The following is a 24,802-nucleotide window of genomic DNA, read 5'->3' as shown; positions in this document are numbered from 1 at the left end:
GCTCACTGAAAAGAATGTTTAGTTTGTTCTTAAATAATATTATGTAAATGATCTGGAGCATATTTACCAGTGTATCCTGAAAATGTGTACTTTTGGGTGGGGGGCAGACTATATGTGCATTACAGTTGTCCTTGTGTTATGATAGGACAAAGAGTGGCACTGTGCCTGATGTCAGAAATGGTGGGGAGAGAGCATGAATATGTTGATGGAGGAAATGAGCAGCATCAAACATATTATGAAACAATGCTGAAATTTACTGCAGTTAGGAGCATAACTGCACCAGCTTGATTGGTTCTCATTAATTAATATAAAATATAAAGGAATACAGTATTCTTCACAGAAAATTGTAGCTAGCAGCAGTGCCAACAAAGTTGTGTATTCAGGTCTTTATAATACAGTAACACAGATCTTGTACATGAAATACACACCCAATAAAGAAAGAAAGGGAAAGGGCTTTTTAGTTTGTTTTACCGCAGTTAAGAAAACAATTCCACAAAATGAAGGCTGATACAAATGTGGGGCAGAGCTGACCTGGTGGACAGATGTAGCCTTACATCTAAAAATGAACATCTATCGACTGCTTACACCAATGTAAACAACACTGAACATCTTAAACACAAATGGATAATAGCGTATGAACCACTGTTATCTGATTATTTTTATCTGATTACAATAACTACACAAATAGTGACAACAAACTGAAGCACAAAGCTATGCCATTTTGTTTATTCGATATCAGAATGCAAAAACTATTCCTTCTTCTCTTATTTCAGAAATTCTGTGCCAAACCCAAAGTCAGTTTTTTATGAACCAGGAATTACTTGCAGAATGAAACATTTACTGTATTTTACACATGAAGAGGGATGTTAAAAACATAACACTCCTGTTTGTATTTTCAGTCAGTTATTGCCATGAGCAAATGTTTTCAGTGAGCATTTTTGCAAACTGTATTACTATATTCTAATATGTGATTAATTTCATAGTGATTGATACCTACCTCCGACTAACATGGCCTTTCATTCATAATCACGATTTGTCTTCATCAGTCTACCTATCCCTTTCTGCATGTACTTCATCTCTCACAACAATATTGCTGCTGCATTTATTTTTCCCCTCTATCTTCTGTCCCTCGACTCAATGCTATAGCAACCTAACACACCCTACCTCTGCCAAGGAATATTAGCAGAATTAAAAATTTTAATATACCTCTCTTTTCCACCTTTTTATTATTAGGTAGTAAGAAATATGTTTTGGGGCAGCAAAATTGAAGATTGTTTTAATTCATCCCGTTAGCATGACCAGTTATGTGACTGTATTATGTCACCTGTTTATCTCGTTATCCAGCAAATTCGTCATGACACTGCAAAACAATTGCTCATGTGTTTTAAAAGAAATGTAGCTGATAAGTTTTTAATGTGTTTGGAATTTTTATCATTGTTCAATAGATGAATTAGCATCATTTTATTGGTAAATCTAAATAGAAAATTAACCAATGAAATTAGAGCAGGTGAAATGAAATCAGTTTATGTGCTAGGCAATTCTGAGGATCTGTGTTGAACCTACTGCAACACTTACTTGTGTAAGTAAAGGAAACACTTCTTATGGGTGGAAACACTTCTTATGGGTGGTTCTGGAAAGGCACAGAATGTCTTGTTTCTTCACAAACTTAAAAATGATATTCTGAGAATCAACAGGGTATTGTCATTTTCTATTACAACATGCAAATCTCTAAATGTAACATTACATTTTTACAGACAACCTACAAATGAAATTAATCAAAGATAAAATATTGTCACTTGATTGTATGACATTTTCAATTCAGAAAAATAAAACTGAAACATATTTAAGGTGAAACAAATTTGCTAAATGGCAGCTGACAATGTTAAGTCAAACTACCACTATAGCAAACATTTCTCAATCATTCTCACAAAACTGGTAATGGACTACAAGTTATCTTTAGATGCATACTCATGTATATATGAATACAAATATATGTATTCAGTTGTCTTCTTTGGACGTTTATTCAGCAATTATATTTTCTTTTTCAGTTTCAAGTTTTAGAACATGTTTTCATTTCACAGTAGCAAAGTTTTTTTCTGTTTTTCCTCTTACCTTCTTGATTTAGACACATATTTATCAATTGTGGTGGTTACAAGTGTAGCATGCATGACTGGGATAAAAATTATATTTGAAAATAGATTGTGTCACATGATTGTAATCACTTGGGTTGTCGATTTTTAATATGATTTTTGGCAATTATGAACTCTTTGGCAAATAGCTGCATACAAGTTTCACCTGGAGCTCGTGTGCAGACCTGTTCGATCCAGTTCTTCCACTATTTGGGAGGGGCAAGTGGAATTTTTCAGTTTATTTGTGATGTTTGAACACAATCAGATGACTGAAAAAGAAAAGGGGGTTAGTTCACTTTTCAAGATGACATGTAGTGTGTGTGTGTGTGTGTGTGTGTGTGTGTGTGTGTGTGTGTGTGTAGGTACATTACATACTCTAGCAAAACTACACGCTTGGCACACGTGCAACAACACCAAAAACAAAGCTTGCATTCTTGAATTTGCACTGACCTCTGCTCCCAAATGTATAAACGATTCTATTGCCTTCACTATCTGAAGCTTCACTAGTTCCATTACAGTATTGGCAAGAATTAGCATAAAATACCTAGAAGTGACTATCCAGAGTGACCTAAAGTAGAGCAGCTACATGAAACAAACAGCAGAGGAAGCAGATACCAGACTGTGATTCATTGGGAGAATCTTGAGGATGTAATTCATACATGAAGGAAGTGGCTCACGAAACACTCGTTTGACCAATTCTTGAACACTGTTCATCAATATGGCAGACTTACAAAATGGGATTAATAGACTAGACAGAGAAGATTCAACAAACAGTGGTACATTTCATCATGGGATTGTTTATTGTATTGTATTGTATTTTTATTGATCCAGGCAATCATAGTATTGTACAGCTGTACATATGATATTGGATAGGTCAAGAGAGCTATTTACAGTAATTTTTATAAATTGATGTTTACATTATTTTGTAGCAAGGAAATTGTTTAGTTGGTATGCGGGCATTATGGAGTTGCTTAACAGACTCCAGAGGCAGATACTACAAGACAGTGACTGTGCATCATGTAGGGGATCACTGTTGAAGTTTCAAGAGCTTACGTTCCAAGGGGAGTCTTCTAACATGTTATTTCTTCCATATCCCTCTCATAAAATGATCGCGATGAGAAAATTAGATGTCATATGGAACATTGTTCCTGATCTATATAAATGACCTGGGTGACAATATGACCAGCTCTCTTAGGTTGTTCGCAGATGATGCTCTAATTTACCATCTAGTAAGGTCATCCGAAGACCAGTATCAGTTGCAAAGTGATTTAGAAAAGATTGCTGTGTGGTGTGGCAGGTGGCAGTTGATGCTAAATAACAAAAAATGTGAGGTGATCCACATGAGTTCCAAAAGAAATCCATTGGAATTTGATTACTCAATAAATAGTACAATTCTCAAGGCTGTCAATTCAACTAAGTACCTGGGTGTTAAAATTACGAACAACTTCAGTTGGAAAGACCACATAGATAATATTGTGGGGAAGACGAGCCAAAGGTTGTGTTTCATTGGCAGGACACTTAGAAGATGCAACAAGTCTACTAAAGAGACAGCTTACACTACACTCGTTCGTCCTCTGTTAGAATATTGCTGCGCGGTGTGGGATCCTTACCAGGTGGGATTGACGGAGCACATCGAAAGGGTGCAAAAAAGGGCAGCTTGTTTTGTATTATCACGTAATAAGGGAGAGAGTGTGGCAGATATGATACGCGAGTTGGGATGGAAGTCATTAAAGCAAAGACGTTTTTCGCCGCGGCGAGATCTATTTACGAAATTTCAGTCACCAACTTTCTCTTCCAATGCAAAAATATTTTGTTGAGCCCAACCTACATAGGTAGGAATGATCATCAAAATAAAATAAGAGAAATCAGAGATCGTACAGAAAGGTTTAGGTGTTCGTTTTTCCCGTGCGCTGTTCGGGAGTGGAATGGTAGAGAGATAGTGTGACTGTGGTTTGATGAACCCTCAGCCAAGCACTTAAATGTGAAATGCAGAGTACTCATGTAGATATAGATAATTTTTGCTATGTTTCATCCTTGTATGGAACAGGGAAGGAAGGAGATGATAGTGTTAACACAAGTACCCACAGCCACACACCATAAGATGACTTATAGAATATACACATAGAAGTAGCTTAAGCTTCATCCTGTAATAATCTGGAACAACATGACTGTCTTTTCTTTAAGATATCATAACCTACAACATTTTAAATTCTCATACTTACTTACTCTCATGCATTCTTACCCTCAAGCAAATTATTATATGTATTATGTCTTGGTGAGATATTTCATAATATATATTACCTTTTATTTCTGAAATTTAAAGTAGTAGATAAAACTGCAGATAATACTGTGGAGTTCTGCAGCAATATTTCAACAACAATAAAGGCATAGACTGATTAACAAATGCATGAAATAGACCGGCACTTGTAATTAATAAAGTATCCATAACAAACAAGATATGTACTAGGTATACAGATGACTACAGCTTTTTTAAGAATGTTATTTGGTATGACACTGTTAAAGAAACCCTTAAAACATGGTGGTTACCAAATAGTATCATGTGGTCTACATTTAAAAATTTTAAGAAATTGGCTGGGTGGAATGCAGAAATTGACTGTTTCATAATGGTTCATTACTGACACTTATATTTTTCTATTGTAGACACTAATACTTGAACATTTTCATTGTCAGCACAGTTATAGCTCCATGGTATTTAAAATACATGCAATAATACCACAGTGTATGTTATTAAACTTTTATAGTCAGTTAAACTGCAAGAATAAACTGGACACGTTGAGTAGCTATCAATGAACAGTTAATGCAGAACAGAGAATCAGCGATCATAAAGTGGTTACTGCATTGATGATTTCAGCCATAAATAGAAATATTAAAAAAGGTAGGAGGATTTTTCTGTTTAGCAAAAGTGACAAAAAGCAGATTTGAGAGTACCTGACGGCTTAACACTAAAGTTTTGTTTTAAGTAGAGATAGTGTTGACGATCGGTGGACAAAGTTCAAAACCATCGTACGATATGTGTTGGATGAGTACGTGCCAAGCAAGTTCATAAGAGATGGAAAAGAGCCACCGTGGTAAAACAACCGAGTTAGGAAACTGCTGCGGAAGCAAAGGGAACTTCACAGCAAACATAAACATAGCCAATGCCTTGCAGACAAACAAAAATTATGCGAAGCAAAATGTAATGTGAGGAGGGCCGTGCGAAGCTGTTCAATGAATTCGAAAGTAAAGTTCTATGTACTGACTTGGCAGAAACTCCTAAGAAATTTTGGTCTTATGTCAAAGCGGTAGGTGGATCAAAACAAAATGTCCAGACATTCTGTGACCAAAATGGTACAGAAACAGATGATGACAGACTTAAGGCCGAAATACTAAACGTCTTTTTCCAAAGCTGTTTCACAGAGGAAGACTGCACTGTAGTTCCTTCTCTAGATTGTCTCACAGATGACAAAATGGTAGATATCAAAATAGACAACAGAGGGACAGAGAAACAATTAAAATCACTCAAAAGAGGAAAGGCCACTGGACCTGATGGGATACCAGTTCGATTTTACACAGAGTGCGCGAAGGAACTTGCCCCCTTCTTGCAGCGCTGTACCGTAGGTCTCTATAAGAGCATAGCATTCCAAAGGATTGGAAAAGGGCACAGGTTATCCCTGTTTTCAAGAAGGAACGTCGAACAGATGTGCAGAACTGTAGACCTATATCTCTAACGTTGATCAGTTGTAGAATTTTGGAACACGTATTATGTTTGAGTATAATGACTTTTCTGGAAACTAGAAATCTACTCTGTAGGAATCAGCATGGGTTTCAAAAATGATGATCATGTGAAACCCAGCTCATGCTATTCATCCACGAAACTCAGAAGGCCATAGACACGAGTTCCCAAGTAGATGCCGTGTTTCTTGACTTCCGCAAGGCGTTTGATACAGTTCCCTACAATCGTTTAATGAACAAAGTAAGAGCATATGGACTATCAGACCAGTTGTGTGAATGGATTGAAGAGTTCCTAGAAAACAGAACACAGCATGTCATTCTCAATGGACCGAAGTCTTGCGAAATAAGAGTGATTTCAGGTGTGCCGCAAGGGAGTGTCGTAGGACCGTTGCTATTCACAATATACATAAATGACCTCGTGGATAACATCGGAAGTTCACTGAGGCTTTTTGTGGATGATGCTGTGGTATATCGAGAGGTTGTAACAATGGAAAATTGTACTGAAATGCAGGAGGATCTGTAGCGAATTGACGCATGGTGCAGGGAATGGCAATTGAATCTCAATGCAGACAAGTATAATGTGCTGCAAATACATAGAAAGAAAGATCTCATATCATTTAGCTACAATATAGCAGGTCAGCAACTGGAAGCAGTTAATTCCATAAATTATCTGGGAGTACACATTAGGAGTGATTTAAAATGGAGTGATCATATGAAGTTGATCGTTGGTAGAGCAGATGCCAGACTGAGATTCATAGGAAGAATCTTAAGGAAATGCAATCCAAAAGCAAAGGAAGTAGGTTACAGTATGCTTGTTCGGCCACTGCTTGAATACTGCTCAGCAGTGTGGGATCCGTACCAGATAGGGTTTATAGAAGAGATACAGAAGATCCAACGGAGAGCAGCATGCTTCGTTACACGATCATTTAGTAATTGTGAAAGCGTTACGGAGATGATAGATAAACTACAGTGGAAGACTCTGCAGGAGAGACGATCAGTAGCTCGGTACGGGCTTTTGTTGAAGTCTCGAGAACATACCTTCACCGAGGAGTCAAGCAGTATATTGCTCCCTCCTACATATATCTCGCGAAGAGACCATGAGGATAAAATGAGAGAGATTGGAGCCCACATAGAGGCATACAGACAATCCTTCTTTCCACGAACAATACGAGACTGGAATAGAAGGGAGAACCGATAGAGGTACTCAAGGTACCCTCCGCCACACACCGTCAGGTGGCTTGCAGAGTATGTATGTAGATGTAGATGTAGATGTAGATGATTTTCATAGATTGCTGGCGTTTTTCTGTTATAGAGTTCCTGAAACACAATACAGTTTGAACAGGACAAAAGCAAATTTAAAAGAAGACTTTACATACTAAAAATGACATTATAATACTTATACTGCGATAATGCTTTTAAAATAATGCATTTTATAAAACAGTTATAGTTCATTACAAAACCTGATGTGCCTCATGCAAATAAAATGGAATGATTTGGTAATTGTGTAGGATGAGACAAATAATCACATATAACATTCATCTTTGTCAAATAATTTTTTTATTTTTTATGGGGGGGGGGGGGGGGGCGGGGGGGTGTCATCAGTCTTCGTACTAGTTTGATGTGGCCTGCCAAGCATTCCCACCCTGTGCCAGACTCTTCATCTCAGAATAGCACTTTCTCCCTACATCGCCAATTCTTTGTTTGGTGTATCCCTCTAATACCACAGGAGTTGTTCCCTAATATCTTAACACATGTCCTGTCATCCTGTCCATTCTTCTTGTCAGTGTTCTACATACAGTCTTTTCTTCACTGATTCTGTGGCAATGTTACCATTTCTTATCTTATTAGTCTATCTAACGTTCAAAATCTTTCTATAGGGTCACATTTCAAATGTTAAGACTGTTTTCTTTTTAGGTTTTCCTACCATCTGTGATTTACTATCATACAGTGTTGTGCTCCAAATTTACACTTTCAGAAATTTATTCCTCAGGTTAAGGCCGATGTTTAATACTAGCAGACTTTTCACGGCCAGGAGTGCCATTTTCCAAGTGCTAGTCTGCTTTCGGTGTTCTCCTTGCCCCATCTGTCGTGGGCTGTTTCACTGCTTAGGTAGCAGAATTCTTTAACTACACCAATTCTGATATTAAGTTTCTTGCTGTTCTCATTTCTGCTACTTCTCATTACTTTTGTCTTTCTTCAATTTACTCTTCATCCATATTCTGTACTCATTAGACTTTTCATTCCATTCAACAGATTTTGTAATTCTTCTTCACTTTGGCTGAGAATACCAAATAGTCTACAGAATTAAACTGTATGTTTATGCCCTTCAGGTTCTATCATCAGTGTCTACCAACTAGCATGTTGTGGTTAAATATTATTCCTACAAACACTTAACTCTTTTCTATTGGATTCTTTTCTGAGGATCAGATGCATAAAACATGGACGTAGCCTTAAAAATGCGGAAAAAACATCGTAAGAATAAAAATTAGAAGTTGCAGTTGGGCTCACTGGAAGGAAATATTTAAGAAATTAGGTATGCTTATTGTACCAAGCAAATTTATCTCCCAATCTGTTTTACAAATAGTTCAATAAACAATCATGGAGCAAGAGCCAGTTTCAACTTATATTTATCACAAAAAAATACATATTAAAAATTATCAAGAGTGTTTAATACCAGGGATTAAAATTGTATAATAATTTGTCCAAGGCAGTGAAAGAGATAATTACAGTGCATTTGAAGGACATCTTTTTCCATTTACTTACTTCTACACTCATAAGCTGAAAAAGATATCTTTTGTAAATTCATACATTTCCCAGATGCAAATACAATAAGTTAATACAATGCATTTAATTACAAAAGGCATTTGAAGTGTCTCTCTTAAACACTGCATAACACAAAGTTAAGTTTTAGTTATAGTGCATTTCAAATTAGCTGCTACTTTTGATCTTTGACTGACCAGAGGGGGACCTGACGCCATTGCCCAGGTAACAGCAATAGCAAGCTGGGTTTCCCTACTGTGCCGCAAGTGGTTTGGATGGTAAAACGCCCCTGTTTCCACATTATGAATACACAGTACCATGTAGTGTCATGCATTAGATGCATCAACGTTCGTCAGCTCTCACAAAGTACACTACTGACCATTAAAATTACTACACCAAGAAGAAATGCAGATGATAAACGGGTATTCATTGGACAAATATATTATACTAGAACTGACACGTGATTACATTTTCACGCAATTTGGGTGCACAGATCCTGAGAAATCAGTACCCAGAACAACCACACCAGGCCGTAATAATGGCCTTGATACACCTGGGCATTGAGTCAAACAGAGCTTGCATGGTGTGTACAGGTACAGCTGCCCATGCAGCTTCAACATGATATGACAGTTCAGCAAGAGTAGTGACTGGCGTATTGTGACGAGCCAGTTGCTCGGCCACCATTGACCAGACGTTTTCAATTGGTGAGAGATCTGGAGAATGTGCTGGCCAGGGCAGCAGTCGAACATTTTCTGTATCCAGAAAGGCCAGTACAGGACCTGCAACATGCGGTCGTGCATTATCCTGCTGAAATCTAGGGTTTTGCAGGGATCGAATGAAGGGTAGAGCCACGGGTCGTAACACATCTGAAATGTAACGTCGACTGTTCAAAGTGCCAACAATGCGAACAAGAGGTGACCGAGAAGTGTAACCAATGGCACCCCATACCATCATGCCAGGTGACACGCCAGTATGGCGATGACAAATACACGCTTCCAAAGTGCGTTTGCTGCGATGTCGCCAAACACAGATACGACCATCATGATACTGTAAACAGAACCTGGATTCATCCGAAAAAATGACGTTTTGTCATTTGTGCACCCAGGTTCATCGTTGAGTACACCATCGCATGTGCTCCTGTCTGTGATGCAGCATCAAGGGTAACCACAGCCACGGTCTCCGGGCCGATATTCCATACTGCTGCAAACATCATCGAACTGTTTGTGCAGATGATTGTCATCTTGCAAATGTCCCCATCTGTTGACTCAGGGATCGAGACGTGGCTCCACAATGTCATGATACAGTAAACCACAATCGCGATAGGCTACAATCCGACCTTTATCAAAGTCAGAAATGTGATGGTACGCATTTCTCCTCCTTACATGAGGCATCACAACGTTTCACCAGGCAACGCCGGTCAACTGCTGTTTGTGTATGAGAAATCGGTTGGAAACTTTCCTCGTGTCAGCATGTTGTAGGTGTCTCCACCGGCGCCAACCTTGTGTGGATGCTCTGAAAAGCTAATCATTTGCATATCTTAGCATATTCCTCCTGTCAGTTAAATTTCATGACTGTAGCACATCATCTTCATGGTGTAGCAATTTTAATGGCCAGTAGTGTAGTATTTTCTGGCATTGAAGTGTTCTGTAGCCATCAGGTATTGTGAACAAGTGTTTTGTGTTGGCGTTGCATTAACAACAACAGTGCAGTACATCTAAATATGAGATTTACAATAAAAGTGTCATTGACAAACACTTGCACCAGCTGGGAAGATAATGTTCTGCTGCAAAACATTCCTCATAATTCACCAATAGTACAGGAGGAAAGTCATATCACTCTGTTGTGATGCATAAAGCTTCAACAGTGCATTGGAGGAAAGCAGATATTTTTCTCTAGGTACAAAAAAAATATTCCATGAGATAAAGTTGGACCTACATAAGGCGAAGTTAATGGAACTTGTAATGCTGTACAACACAAAACTTCATGGTACTAGGTCGACAAACTGGCTAATGGTAAAGGAAATAGTTTAATCAGGCTTCCTCTAGCAATGTTACATGACAGGACTGATCTTGAGTTGTCAGCCATAGCAAGATGGTTGTTAAGGAGACACTGATTCAAGAAGGAGTGTACAACATTTGAGGAATATGTAACTTCTCTTGTTGCCATGTTAATTTTTCTTTTTTGTCAAAACACAGCAGAGTTTAGAAATATTCATCTCACTAATGTTCTCATTCAGTTTAAATTGCAACAGAACCCTGAAGTAGTGGAATATTAAACTAAAAACTGAGTGCAAGTCAGGTCAATAGTTTATGAAACAGTCCACTGTCAGTATAAAATTAAACTTGTAATTCCTCACTTATATTGTTACAAAACTCATGGCAGTTCTCATCTCACCAGCTATTGATGACGCTCAATTATTATATTATTTCACTGAAAAAAATCTGTAGCCACTAGAATATCATGGTAGATATGAAAATTTTGCATATCAATCATATGAAGTTAAAAGAATAATTCAATATATTATCTACACTTAACATGGAGCAACATGTAACCTAACGTGCACCAAACACAAATTCATAATGATACCTATTTTTCACTGCAAACTAAGAATTTCTTGCAGCAGTTTACCTACTATCGAAATATCACAATAACTATGACCATAGGCGGTTCAGCATGAAGCTGACGACTTAAACTATAAGATGTGTGATAAATAGAGTTTATTAGCGAGCAGTTTCCTTAAATTCATTTGAGAAAAATCATTGATAGGCTGACTTGCTCTTCAGGCAGTGAAGAGCCAGGCTGAGCAGGCCTGGCATTATATTGCGATCACCTGCTGCTGTGCCCAGCACATGCTGGCAACTATGCTTCCCTACACTTGCTGCGTACTGAACTGTCAAAAGTTATAACTTGTTTTAAATGCACTATAGAGGACACAGAGTAGGTGTTAATAGAAAAAGGTAATTGCTGGTGTACATTACTTATGCCTCACCATTTTCCTGAGTGCAAAATCTCACTCATCATGATGGGAGTCTGAATCAGTTTTTTCAGATAAGTAGGAGGGAAGACATGGAGATGCAACACACAAATGACTGCATGGTCACGATCCTAATTTCATCTTGAAGTGAGGGGGTCTTTGCAGTTAAGAGACTTGATGAATTACTTTTAGGTCATGAAGCTAATTTGTTTTAAGCATCTACTACCTTAGAGAACTATATGGCAGGTATAACCAACAGAAATATGTATGTGTACCCATGTCTGCAGACACTGACGAGCCAAAACATAACGACCACTACCCATTTCAAGACTGAATGTCAGCTGGCGATAATGTGGCTATGGGGCATGATAAGGAAAGTGAAAGGTAGACAAAACAAAACTACTAGAAAATATTTGCATTTTGCAGACATGTATGTTTTCTGGAGCTTGAACTCTTTTCTGATTGTTATTCTTTTGATCTGCTACAAAGCCTGTTTTGCATCAGTTTCAAGAAAGTTTTGCATCACAGACTTTGCTTTCACAACCACCCTCCATAATGTCCAACAGTACCTACTCAGCACTACATGAGGTATGCAAGGTCTTGGTTTAGCTATGGTTGTTCTTTCGTATTTCCATTTTGCAGTCTCATCACCAACAGCTTCAGAAAGGTTGAAATGTTCTTGATGGATCTCATACTTGGATGATGACCAATGCATCTACATCTACGTGATTACTCTGCAGTTCACAATAAAATGCCTGGCAGAGGGTTCAATGAACTGCCTTCAAGCGGTCTCTCTCTACTGTTCCACTCTCGAACAGCGCGCGGGAAAAATGAGCACTTGTATTTTCCTGTCTGAGCCCTGATTTCTCTTATTTTATCATGATGATCATTTCTCCCTATGTAGGTGGGTACCAACCAAATGTTTTCACAATTGGAAGAGAAAACTGGTGATTGAAATTTCATGAGAAGACCCCGTCACAACGAAAAAGTCTTTGTTTTAATGATTGCCAGCCCTATTCATGTATCATGTCTGTGGCACTATCTTCCCTATTTTGTGATAATACAAAATGAGCTGCACTTCTTTGAACTTTTTCAATGTCATCCGTAAGTCCCACCTGATGCGGATTCCTCACTGCACAACAATACTCCAGAATAGGGCAGACAAGCATGGTGTAAGCAGTCTCTTCAGTAGACATGTTGCACCTTCTAAGTGTTCTTCCAATGAATGGCAGTTTTGGTTTGCTCTGACCACAACATTATCTATGTAATCATTCCAGTTTAGGTTATTTGTAATTGTAATCCCTAAGTATTTAGTTGAATTTACAGCCTTCAGATTTGTGTCACTGATTGGGTAATTTGAAAATCACATTCAAAGTTAATGAACTCTCCTGACCAACTTATTCTGCTGTTACTGTCTGCCTGCTTAGCTGGGTGGTAACATGCCTGCCTTTCATGCAAGGAGGCCCGGGTTTGATTCCCGAGTGGGTTGGAGATTTACTCTGCTCGGGGACTGGGTGTTGCGTTGTCCTCATCATCATTTCATCCTCGTCACCGGGATGCAAATGGCCCAGTGTGGCAAGACCGAAATAAGACTTGCACTCGGCGGCCAAACTGCCTCAGATGGTGCCTCCCAGCCAACGATGCCATACGCTCATTTCATTTCATTTCTGCTGTTACTACTTCTCTGTTGACAACCCAGTACTCCCCACCTCCTTATATACTGGTAGGTCAGCCTCTTGTGACATCTATCTAGTTACAGATTACATAGGGGTGACTGGAAACTTTTGATCAAATAGTGTATGTAGCTTGCTGCTAATCTGAGAAAATTTTTCTCTGAGATAACTGGAAAGCTTGTGCAATGGTAGAGCAACAACACTGAAAAACTATGTTGAAAAATGATGTAATTTTGAATACTGCAGTATTGTTTTAATGAATGAGAAAAGCACTGCACACTTACTTTCGACACCCTCATGGAAGAAAGGACAGGATGATAGCATCTGTCTAAAGACACTCATGGGATTGGGGGGAAACCATAGTGGGCAAAAGTTGTAGAGGAACACAAAAACTGAAATATGAGGATCATCCAACAATTAAGTTGTCCTGTTTTGTTAAGAAAGAACATAATTACATGAAAAACTTCATTGGCAATAGATCCAGTAATGTTTAAACTATTTTTTGACATCATAATTACCAGAATTGAGACACTTATATGGTGGTATCAACTTTTGTATTCCTGTGCTGTAAGAGTCTGCCACCCCAGAATGGGCCTAGCATTCTGGGGCTGCAAGAAATTCTGTTCACTGACTTCCTGCCCAGAAATGAAACAGTGAAGGCTGACCATTACTTTGAAACACAGCAGAAATCGTGGCAAGGCATTCAAAACATGGGGCATGGAATGCACACTGCAGGTGTTGTGTTTATCCGTGACAATGGAGTTGGGCTGTGGAGCTGTTTGATCATCCACCTTATAGTCTTTATCTGGCTGGCAGCAGTTTAATTTTTTCTTGAACTTCAAAAATTCTTGTCCTCTGGTCAGCATTTTTACAATGAAGAAGAGCTGGTGACAGCTTTTGCAATGTGGTTACACTCCCAGGAAGCACACTTCTACAACACAGTAATATAAGAATTCATGCCACAATATCATAACCATCTCAGTTCTGATGGTAATTATGTCAAAAAATAGCTCGACCAATGTTCTATTGGTTGCCAATAAAGTTTTTTTTGTATAAATATGGTTTCTTTTTTTACTTTTCTCAAAAAAAGAGAAGTTAACATCTGCATGACACTCGTACACTACCTGATCAAAAGTAGCTGGACCCCCTAAGTAATGCAGAACTTTGGCGTTCACCTGCTATATTTCTTTGTTGATAGTCTTTTGTGTTGACATAATGTGTTGTTATACTGGCTGAAAAATGGGGAGTGGAAGTTCAGCACTGACAACTGTAAATGATGTAGCCAACAGTTGCACAGTTGCATTTCACGGTTCTTTACTTCCACTGTTCACATCCCCCCAAATTTATGCAGTTAATATGGCCAGTTCACTGTTGGTCAACTTTTGATAAGCCTCTTCAATAGTTTGCAGGAAAATGTCAGCACACTGCTACAATAGCTAGTTCACCATTGAACATCTACGAACAGTAAAAACCTAACCACACAGTTCTTGCAGCATAATATGGTACATGTGGCACTATTGAACAGACACTGTCATTATTTTAACACATGGCCTATTTGTGTTACACTTACTTCAAGGTTAAGTTGATACATTGTTGTTGACCTAACCAATACAGGTTCCTCGTCTGAAAATCGGCAGTGGACTGACTGTCTCGGGACCAAAAATTGGGCCATTATATATCCTCACAATAACAGGTACTGAAACTATATATTTTTCGATGTTTAATTTACAGAAATTACAATTAAAACATAACCTGTTCAATTAACTGAATATATAGAAAAATTCCTTCTTTTTAACAGTTTCTTCTATTACAAGTGTTAGACCGAATTATTTGTTTAAATGATGAAATTAACAGATACAGTTATACAAACAATACTTTTGACAAACAATTACTGATTTCATCCTATAGCAATTATTAACTATGATTAGTAAAAATAAGCCCACAGCTCGTGGTCTTGCGGTTGCGTTCTCACTTCCCGCACCCGGGATCCCGGGTTCGATTCCTGGTGGGGTCAGGGATTTTCCCTGCCTCAAGATGACTAGGTGTTGTTGTGTCATCTTCATCATGATTATTCATCCCCATTATGGTCGGAGGAAGGCAGTGGCAAACCACCTCCGCTAGGACCTTGCCTAGTCGGCGGTGCGGGTCTCCCGCATTGTCCCCTATGCTCCTCGGAGTATGGGACCTCATCATCATCATCAGCCAAAATAAATTAGGAAATTGAGTACATACACAAAAACAGAATTAGTTCTGGTACTATATTTCTTACGACTGAGGGCCAACCTTTCTCTTTTATGAAAATTCAGATTATACTCATGTATGTTAATGGTAATTAGTCAAAAATAAATGAATTTAAGGAGGCAGATGGCAAAACAAGAGGGGAAGTAAAGAGATCCCAGCTTGCTTTGTCACAAACTGACTGCTAGATGTCATGGGAGAAGGACCTGTCAGCATTAAAAGAGCTGGGGAGTATTGTATTGTCAGAAGACAAGGAGTAGTTGCACAACGGACCATTCAGAGTAGTTCAGTGACTTTGAATGAGGGCTAGTCACTGGATGTCACCTGATTAATACAACCATCAGCATCAGAGACATTTCAGCCCTTCTAAGGCTGCCCAGGTTAACTGCTGGTGATGTGGTTGTGAAGTGGACATGTGAAGGAACAGCTACAGCTAAATCGAAACCTGGCAGACCTCATACACTGATGGACAGGGACCATCAACTGTTGTGCAGTGTGGCTGTAAAAAATAATTTGAGGTGATGCAAAGGGCAACGTCACGGAAAAGTGAATGACTGGAAACAAGAGATTTTGAGTGATGAATCATGTTATACCGTGTGGCAATCCAATGGAAGGATTTGAGTTTGGTGAATGCCAGGGAACATTATCTGCCAAGATGGGTAGTGTCAACAATGATGTATGGAGCAGTGGGAGTAGTGATATGGGACGTTTCTGGAGGTTAATGTGTGTGCTTAAAAAATGCTAAACACAGAAAGGTATGAACAAATTTTACAGTGTTGTATACTGTGCACACTAGATAAAAGTTTGGAGATGATGATAAACTGTATCAACATGACAGGGGAGCCTATCATCAAGCAGCCTCTGTCAGAGAGTGGCAGTCCTGAAATGAACTGGCTTGCCCAGAGTTCCAATCTAAACCTAATGGAACACCTACAGGATGAGTTAGAATATCAACTTTGCTACATACTCTAGCATCCAACATCGCTACCTTCTTCTCTGGTTTCAGCTCTTGAAGAAGAATGGTCTGCCATTCCTCCACAGATATTGAGACACCTCACTGAAAGTGTCCCCAGCAGGGTTGAAGCCTTCATAAAGGTGAAGGTTGGTGACTTGCCATATTGACATCCACTAATAGTTGTCCAGATGCCTTTGATCAGAGAGTGTACATCAAAGAAATAACTTAGTAATATGCTCATTGGTGTTACTATGAGATGAAGAGATTGACTTGAAATAGGAAATCCAGACACTTGCCTGAAAATGACTTATAAGTTCGTGGTGCCCTCCATCGGTAATGTTGGAATTCAGTATGATGTTGGCCCACCCTTAGCCTTGATGATAGCTTCCACTCTCACAGGCATACGTTCAGTCAGATGCTGGAAGGTTTCTTGGGGAATGGCAGCCCATTCTTGACGGAGTGCTGCACTGAGGAGAGATATCAATGTCAGTTGGTGAGGCTTGGCACGAAGTTGGCATTCCAAAACATTCCAAAGGTGTTCTATAGGATTCAGGTCAGGACTCTGTGCAGGCCAGTCCATTACAGGGATGTTATTGTTGTGCAACCACTCCACCACAGGCTGTGCATTATGAACAGGTGCTCGATCGTGTTGAAAGATGCAATCGCCATCCCCGAATTGCTCTTCAACAGTGGGAAGCAAGAAGGTGCTTAAAACATCAATGTTGGCCTGTGCTGTGATAGTGCCACACAAAACAACAAGGGGTGCAAGCCCCCTTCATGACCACACCATAACACCACCACCACCTCCGAATTTTACTGTTGGCAGTACACATGCTGGCAGATGACATTCACCGGACATTTGCCATACCCACATCCAGCCATCAGATCGCCACATTGTGTACAATGATTCCTCACTCCACACAATGTTTTTCCACTGTTCAATTGTCCAATGTTTATGCTCCTTACACTAAGCGAGGTGTCGTTCGGCATTTACCTGCATGATGTGTGGCTTATGAGCAGCCACTTGACCATGAAATCCAAGTTTTCTCACCTCCTGCCTAACTGTCATAGTACTTGCAGTGGATCCTGATGCAGTTTGGAATTCCTGTGTGATAGTCTGGATAGATGTCTGCCTATTACACATCACGACCCTCTTCAACTGTCAGCGGTCTCTGTCAGTCAAGAGACAAGGTCAGTCTGTACGCTTTTGTGCTGTACATGTCCCTTCACATTTCCACTTCACTATCACATTGGAAACAGTGGGCCTAGGGATGTTACGGAGTGTGGAAATCTCGCATGCAGACGTATGATACAAGTGACACCCAATCACCTGGCCACGATCGAAGTCCGTGAGTTCCGAGAGTGCCCCATTCTGCTCTCTCATGTTGTCTAATGACCACTGAGGTCGCTGATATGGAGTACCTGGCAATAGGTGGCAGCACAATGTACCTAATATGAAGAATGTATGGTTTTGGGGTTGTCCGTATACTTTTGATCACATAGTGTATGTTGAACCAGTAAGAACTCTCTTTTTTTTCAATACAACTCCAACACACACATGCTTGCACATAGCTATCTGGCCACCCAACCATCAAAACACACACACATGTGCACACAAACACACACACACACACACACACACACACACACACACACACACACACACACACACAGAGAGAGAGAGAGAGAGAGAGAGAGAGAGAGAGAGAGAGAGAGAGAGAGAGAGAGACATTAGCTTTATTGTTGACCAGAGGTGTAAGGTGTGAAGGTGTGATGTGGACGTAGTACCTGGTGGTCGTGGCCAGCCGGCTTAGAGCCCGTAGTCGAATGACTCCCACTCACTGAATCGCGAGTCCTGCTTCTGTAGCAGCCGCTGCTGGCACGCTTCCAGGTAAGAGTCCTGGATACGGTACATTCCAGAGTTCGCCTGGAACATCAGTGTCTCCAGGATGCGCTCATTCTTGATCGCCTTGCTGGGCAGAACGATCTGTAAAATGAAAGCCATTATGCAGTTTTCGTCATGCATTAATATCCTTCCCCCACTGGTTGTTATCACTAGGTAGCAATCTTGTACAGTCTTTATTTTGCAGCTTGAGGTGTACAAGTATCAATGTTTCAAATAACAAGAAAAATATATACTAACAATATTTACTGTGTAATAGGAAATTGAAATATTATGAATTTATGACCAGACCAGAAATACTGTATGAAGTGAAAACTCTTAATGCTAAGAAAAATGCTAGGACCCAAAAACAGCAGTGAATCAGAATACTTATTAAGGCCTAATACAGAGCTTTACCTGAAAGTAGAAAAGCTAACAGACATAATGAGAAAAATAAAATTAAAATTCTATGGCTGCATAGCCTGGATAAAAAAATGACAGTATAACTAGACAAATCTTTTGCTTACTAAGCAATTACAAATCCAAATTAACATGACTGGGAGGAGTAGGAAGTGATGTTGAAAATGTGGGAGTCAACATGGACACAATAAGAAACAAAACAGATATTCAGGAGAGGAAAAAAATCAAAAACTGGAAGAATGTAGATGCAGGAAGAGAAGCAACAACATTCTCAAAGAACGAAAGCAGTGTAGGCCCAAAGGAAACTGCAGTTGCAAATAAAGAAGCAGAAAAGAAACAGTGGCTATTTATCGCACCCTCTGGAAGGATTATTCGGAATAAGAAAAATACTTGTTTAATATGTGTGCCCTCTGATGGACATCCACTGGCAGTACGTGAGGCAGGCTAGTGAAGGCAGGTGTCCTGACCTTGATGAGCTCCTGCGGAGAGATGCGGTACAGCTTGAGGTCCCTAGCAAGGCGCTCCATGATGCACTTGAACTCGAGCTTGGCATCCATCTTGGAGGAGGTCTTGGTGCGGATCTTGTTGCGCGCCCAGCCCAGCATCGCCTCAAACTTGCGCACCTCGGGGATCTCCAGGTTGCGGCACATGATCATCTGCACCATCGACTCGGACAGCATCATGAAGTCTTGCACTTGGAACAGCTGCACACAGAGGGTCCTTACTGTTGTTGAGTTTAGGACTGCCCAAAAGCACTGTTAGTGGCACTATTGGGTATTTGAGTTATAAAGCATTACAATACACTAAAAAGAAATTATATTGACCAATAGAATGAAAGGAAGCAGTTTTTAAAGGAGGATCAAGAACAGACTGTGGAAGTTACAGTCTCTTAAATACAGCATACGAAGTATATGCAAAGATAACAGTAAATCCGATGAGAACCATTGAAGACAACATATTACTCAAAGAACACACAGGTTTCCAAAAAGAAGATAGTGCTCAGATAACATTTTTGCATTAAAACAAGTGACACAAAAAAGAAGAGAATACAATGTAGAAATCTACATAGTCTTTATAGACTACAGCTAAGATTTTAATAATGTTTATGCAAGAAAACTATTGATATTACGGAAAAAAGAGGAATACCACTACATCTGATTGAAGTTACCCAAAATAGAAGGGCATGATGAAAAATAATTCTTCAAAATTTCTTATGTGAAAGAGCTTAAGGTTTTCTAAATAAAACACACTTTATTAACATTATACATATTTGTTCTTCATGTCTCCAAATTTACTTCTCATCATACTCAAATTGGTGGTCAACAAATTTCTCCCAGCAAGAGACGAATTTGTTGATACCATCATTGTAGGATGTCGCACTTTGTTGATGGAGCCACAACATCAACTCTGCCTGCACTGCTTCATCATTATCAAAGTGAAGTCCTCAAATGTGTTCTTTAAGTTTCAGAAACATGAAAACTGTATGGGGCTATAAGATGGGACTGTACGGAGGATGATCAATGACAGTGAACACGAGGCATCACATTGTTGCATATGTCACAGTGTTTATCTGTTGTCTCGTATTGTCGTGCTGAAGGAGAAGGAGCTCCATAAATAGACAAACTCTTCAAATTCAAAACTCAGGTATAGCATACTGCCTGTATGATTCCGCAATGAGGAACTGGTTCACCATACCTGATACCTTGTCTTCCATACAGCAGCAACATCATAGCCTGTAATGAGATCCACAACACTTGGGACCATCCTGACCCTGACACAATGACTAAACCCCTTGAAGCTACCATACTGCTGGAGTTCATTGTTACACTTCACCTGCTGTACCAAATGGTTCCAGCAATTTTGTATGGGATTAAGAACAGACCAGTTAAGATATGACGAGATGACTTAGTGTTCACCAAACGAGGAACGTATTTAGGGAGTCCTGTGACGTTTGCTGTTGTCATCTTGGAAGATGGGAGTGTCAACAGCATATCGTGCAGGTATAAAGGAAGGTTGCCGAGGATATAAACATCCAGAAATCTGAATGAGTGGACCAGAGTGATGAAACGATAAAAAGCCTCCAATTATCACAGAACCAACTCTGGTCTGAACACACAGCGCAGGTCAATGCCTCATTGGGCCATTGGTGTACTCAATGCTTTGCATCATTTGAAAACAGCTAAGGTAGTGGGCCACAGTGCAGTTTCTCTGTTGTTTGGTCCAGTGACAACATGCAACTGTTTGTGATGCTGTGAGTGGCAGTCTTTTGTGAGGTATCTTTCTCCAAATGCCGATTGCAATGATTTTACTTTGCAGTGTCCCCTTGAAACTGAGATTGACCTGAATTCACTGATAATATCAATTCCTGTTGCATTTGAAACTGATTGTCATTGACAAGCCACGGTACTAGGCTCAGGTCCCTGTTGGTTAGGATGTTTTTACACCTATTGTTCTTACGTCTTGTTACATGGCTGCAGGTGGTGCGTCGTTACTTGTAGACATGTTAGACAGCCTTCACTGGTACACCGACAAATCGGGCAACTTCTTTCATGCTTCCAATCAGGACTGGTTATTCAGTGGTAAAGTGTGTGCTTAGAAACCAAAAGGTCTCGTGATGAAATCCCAGTTGGGCACAAAAATCTTCACTCTGCCTTTAATCTAATCTTTACCCCACTGATGTGAGGAGTCAGCAGGTATGACAAGTGGTTAGTAATTCATTTCAACCTGCAGGTTCCCTTTTTCAAATTGGATAATGGGGTAAGTTAGGGAAAGGCAAGCCACTGAAGTGGTGTTTAATTTAAAGGCTAGTACTCAGTCTTTGAGCCACAAGCTACTACAATCATTATTATTCACAGTTCTAGAGAATGGAAAACACACGTTTGCAGACACAAAATTTCTATTAAGTGGTTTAAGAAAGGAAATCAGTTCAGTAAGATTTGCTTGACAAAGGAACAACTTTGACAGTAATTAAGATACCATTGTGTCATTTTCTCCGTGTGGATTTAGAGAAGATACGAAAATGTAAAACACAAAGGTCAGACCGGGATTTGAATCCCTTCACTCTCCAATACAGATAGATTTGCTCCGAAACATTTTAAAAGAGATGGGCAAGGCAATTCTACATCTTAATCTACATTTATAATCCACAAGCCACTGTACACTGTACAGTGCATGGTGGAGGGTACATCTTACTAACATAACCAATTTTTTGTTCTATTCTAAGGATGTGCCGAGAGGAAAAAGTAACAGTCTATATGCATTTGTATGCACCCTAATCACCTTTTTATATCATTCTCATGGTCCCTACTTGAGTTATGCAACAATGACAGCACAATGGTGGCACAGTCTTCTTCGAAAACAGGTTGTCTAAATTTAGCCAATGGGATTCTGCAAGATGTAAATTGTTTTTCTTCCAGAGATTCCCATTTAAGTTCCCTGAGAATTTCTGTCTCACTTTTGCATGGACTATGCAGATGGGTTACGATCCTTGCAATGTCTCTCTGAATTTGTTCAATGCCTGCTGTCATACCTAATCAATAAGGACTCCAAACACTGGAACAATAGAATGAGTTGCACAAGTGTCTTGCATGCCATTTCCTTTAAAAATGTGTCACATTTTCCCAGAATACTTCCAATAAATCTTAGTCTTCCATGTACATTTCCTAATTCAGATTTTATGTGTTTATCTCATTTCACATTACCATTAAATACATATACGATGTTCAAGACATTCATGACTACCCTTGTTCTCAGATACTGTAAGGCTTTTCATCTTTTTTTAACCCTTTGAGCACTCATACGTGAAACCCTGCCATGATCTACCTCTCCGCAGGGGCTGCGGACGACCTTAGCCGCTCTAGTGGTATTTCCCATGGGTGCTGCAGACGGCATTCACCGTCACAGCCTGGCCAGTTCCTGTGTCCTAATGACAGCTTTTACCGTTCGCCTGTTCCACTACCTGTGGTCCTGCAGACGTCTATAGCTACTCAGCAGTATTTTCGTCAAATTTCACAGTTGGTGTTCGACATTAGTGTTAGCTGGTGCATGTCTGCATTTGCATTCTGCTTCTGTGATTTCAGTTAGCTTACTGCCTATTCATCAGGATTTTTAGAAAGTTATAACTTTTTAATTCCACAAACAAACAGCATGTCGGTATGGCTGCACAGAAGAAGAGATATTGGAGATACTCACAAGGAGTAACAGTGACAGTGAGTGTCGCATCTTCAATAACTGTAGTGATGATGATGATGATGATTCTTCAGAAGAATCTGGTAGTAATACATGTCCACATACTTCGCTTAGGTTAGTTCTTTTTCAGATACTGAAAGTGAAGATGAATCAATCCATAAAAGCCCATGCCTTAGTGACAAATTGAACTGGCAAAAGTGTGATTTCATTCCAGTACTGAATGCATTTGATGATTCATCTTCAGGACACAATTGCCAACTAGTGCCTGATTCGAGCATTCTCTCCTTTTTCATGTATTTCAGTCAGAAAATCTGTTGAAATTAGTAGCACTTGAAACGAAGCAATTCTACATTTTCACCATTGTAAATACGTCGGAATCAGTCCATTCTCAACAGTCTACCTGGAAAGACAGTGGTTTGAGGAACTGTATTGCTTCTCTTGTATTTAACTTCTCAAGGCCCGTGTTAAAAAGTTAAGAATAAGGAAATATTGCTCTAGAGATGTACCTCTGAGCACTCCAATTTTCAGCAAAGTTATGTCCCGTGACCATTTTATGTTACTTTTCAGAATATCACATTTGAATGACAACTCTGCCAATCATGGAGATGACAGTTTGTTTAAAATTAGGAAAATAATTTATAGAGTTCCTGGCATTCCACAGTGTGTTTAATCCATACAAGAAGCTGTGTGCTGCTGAAAGCCTATTATGGTTCAAAGGTCGTTTATCTTTTAAACAATTCAATCCTTCGAAATGAAGTAGATTTGGAATCAAGACATTTCTGTTGTGTGACAGTAAAACTGGATATGTTTTGGATTTCATTGCATACTCAGGCAAAACAACAGAAATTGAAGTCCACAATATGGGAAAATCTGGCGATATAGTGGCATACTGTGAATGTGAACATACCCTGAATGTCGACAATGATAAGCAAGTCCAGATTTGTTCCTCTGGCACAACCATAGACAGCAGCATGCAGTGCTGTACGTAGCCACAGGCACAATTTGCCAAAGCTACAGAAGAAACTGAAACAGGGAGAAGCTGAATTTATGTCAATTGACAAAATGCTTGCTATCAAGTGGTGGGACAAGAGAGAAGTATTGATGTTGACTATCTGTAACACTACAGTATTGTGTGACAAGGGAAAGACAAACAGGAAGACTGGCAATAAAGTAATGAAGCCACAGATTGGTGAAAGGGAGAAAAATACCATCAGCAGATTTTCATTTATATCTGGTACAAAAACTTGTGGAAAAATTTCTATAGAAAGCATAAGATATAGGAAAGGAAGACACACTGATGACAAGAATCCTCTGCACTTTTACTGGAAGGCACTTCCCAAATGTCATTCCAAAGTGACCAGTTCAAGGAATGCAGACTGTGGCACAGATGTGCAGTCTGCTCGAAACAGAATGTATGCCGAGAAATGAAATATGAATGCAAAACATGGAATGTACACTTGTGTGTTGTGCCATGTTTTGAAACCTACCACACAAAGAAGAACTGTTAGCCAAGTTGCTACATCTGGAAGATGAAATTAAGCCCTTACTTCTGAAAAAATTGCTTAAAAATAAAAAAAAGACAAAAAATGAAAAATAAGTACAAAAATTAAAAAAGAAAATCAACTTCGCCAAAATTTGGATGAGAAAGAAGGATGAGAAATATAACAATGCTAAATAAATAAATAATTAAAAACAAAAATAAACAGTTAAAAATACAGAACTATCTGAGCTTGATGAGCCTCTCCATATGAATTACTGTGCTCACAAACACCTTATGTATGAACATGTGAAACATACAATCTCTGCTGACAGACTGGATGCTTCAAATCCAAGACCATAATGAACAAAACA

General features: G+C 39.3%; 1 protein-coding gene across 1 annotated transcript in view; it reads right to left on the bottom strand.

The window, feature by feature from the left end:
• Positions 1-2,296: 2,296 nt before the first annotated feature.
• LOC124550723 overlaps positions 2,297-24,802 on the bottom strand; it is a 207,267-nt gene continuing 184,761 nt past the window's right edge. Inside the window, exons 7-9 of the mRNA XM_047125444.1 lie at positions 19,231-19,467; positions 18,250-18,448; positions 2,297-2,398 (exon numbers count right to left, since the gene is read on the bottom strand). Of these exons, the coding sequence (XP_046981400.1) occupies positions 18,272-18,448; positions 19,231-19,467 (414 nt within the window). The 3' untranslated portion in view covers positions 2,297-2,398; positions 18,250-18,271. The remainder of the gene's footprint in view (positions 2,399-18,249; positions 18,449-19,230; positions 19,468-24,802) is intronic.

Source organism: Schistocerca americana, chromosome 9 (assembly GCF_021461395.2).
Source record: "Schistocerca americana isolate TAMUIC-IGC-003095 chromosome 9, iqSchAmer2.1, whole genome shotgun sequence".
NCBI classification, from domain to species: domain Eukaryota; kingdom Metazoa; phylum Arthropoda; class Insecta; order Orthoptera; family Acrididae; genus Schistocerca; species Schistocerca americana.
This window is presented reverse-complemented; position numbering and strand designations above follow the sequence as displayed.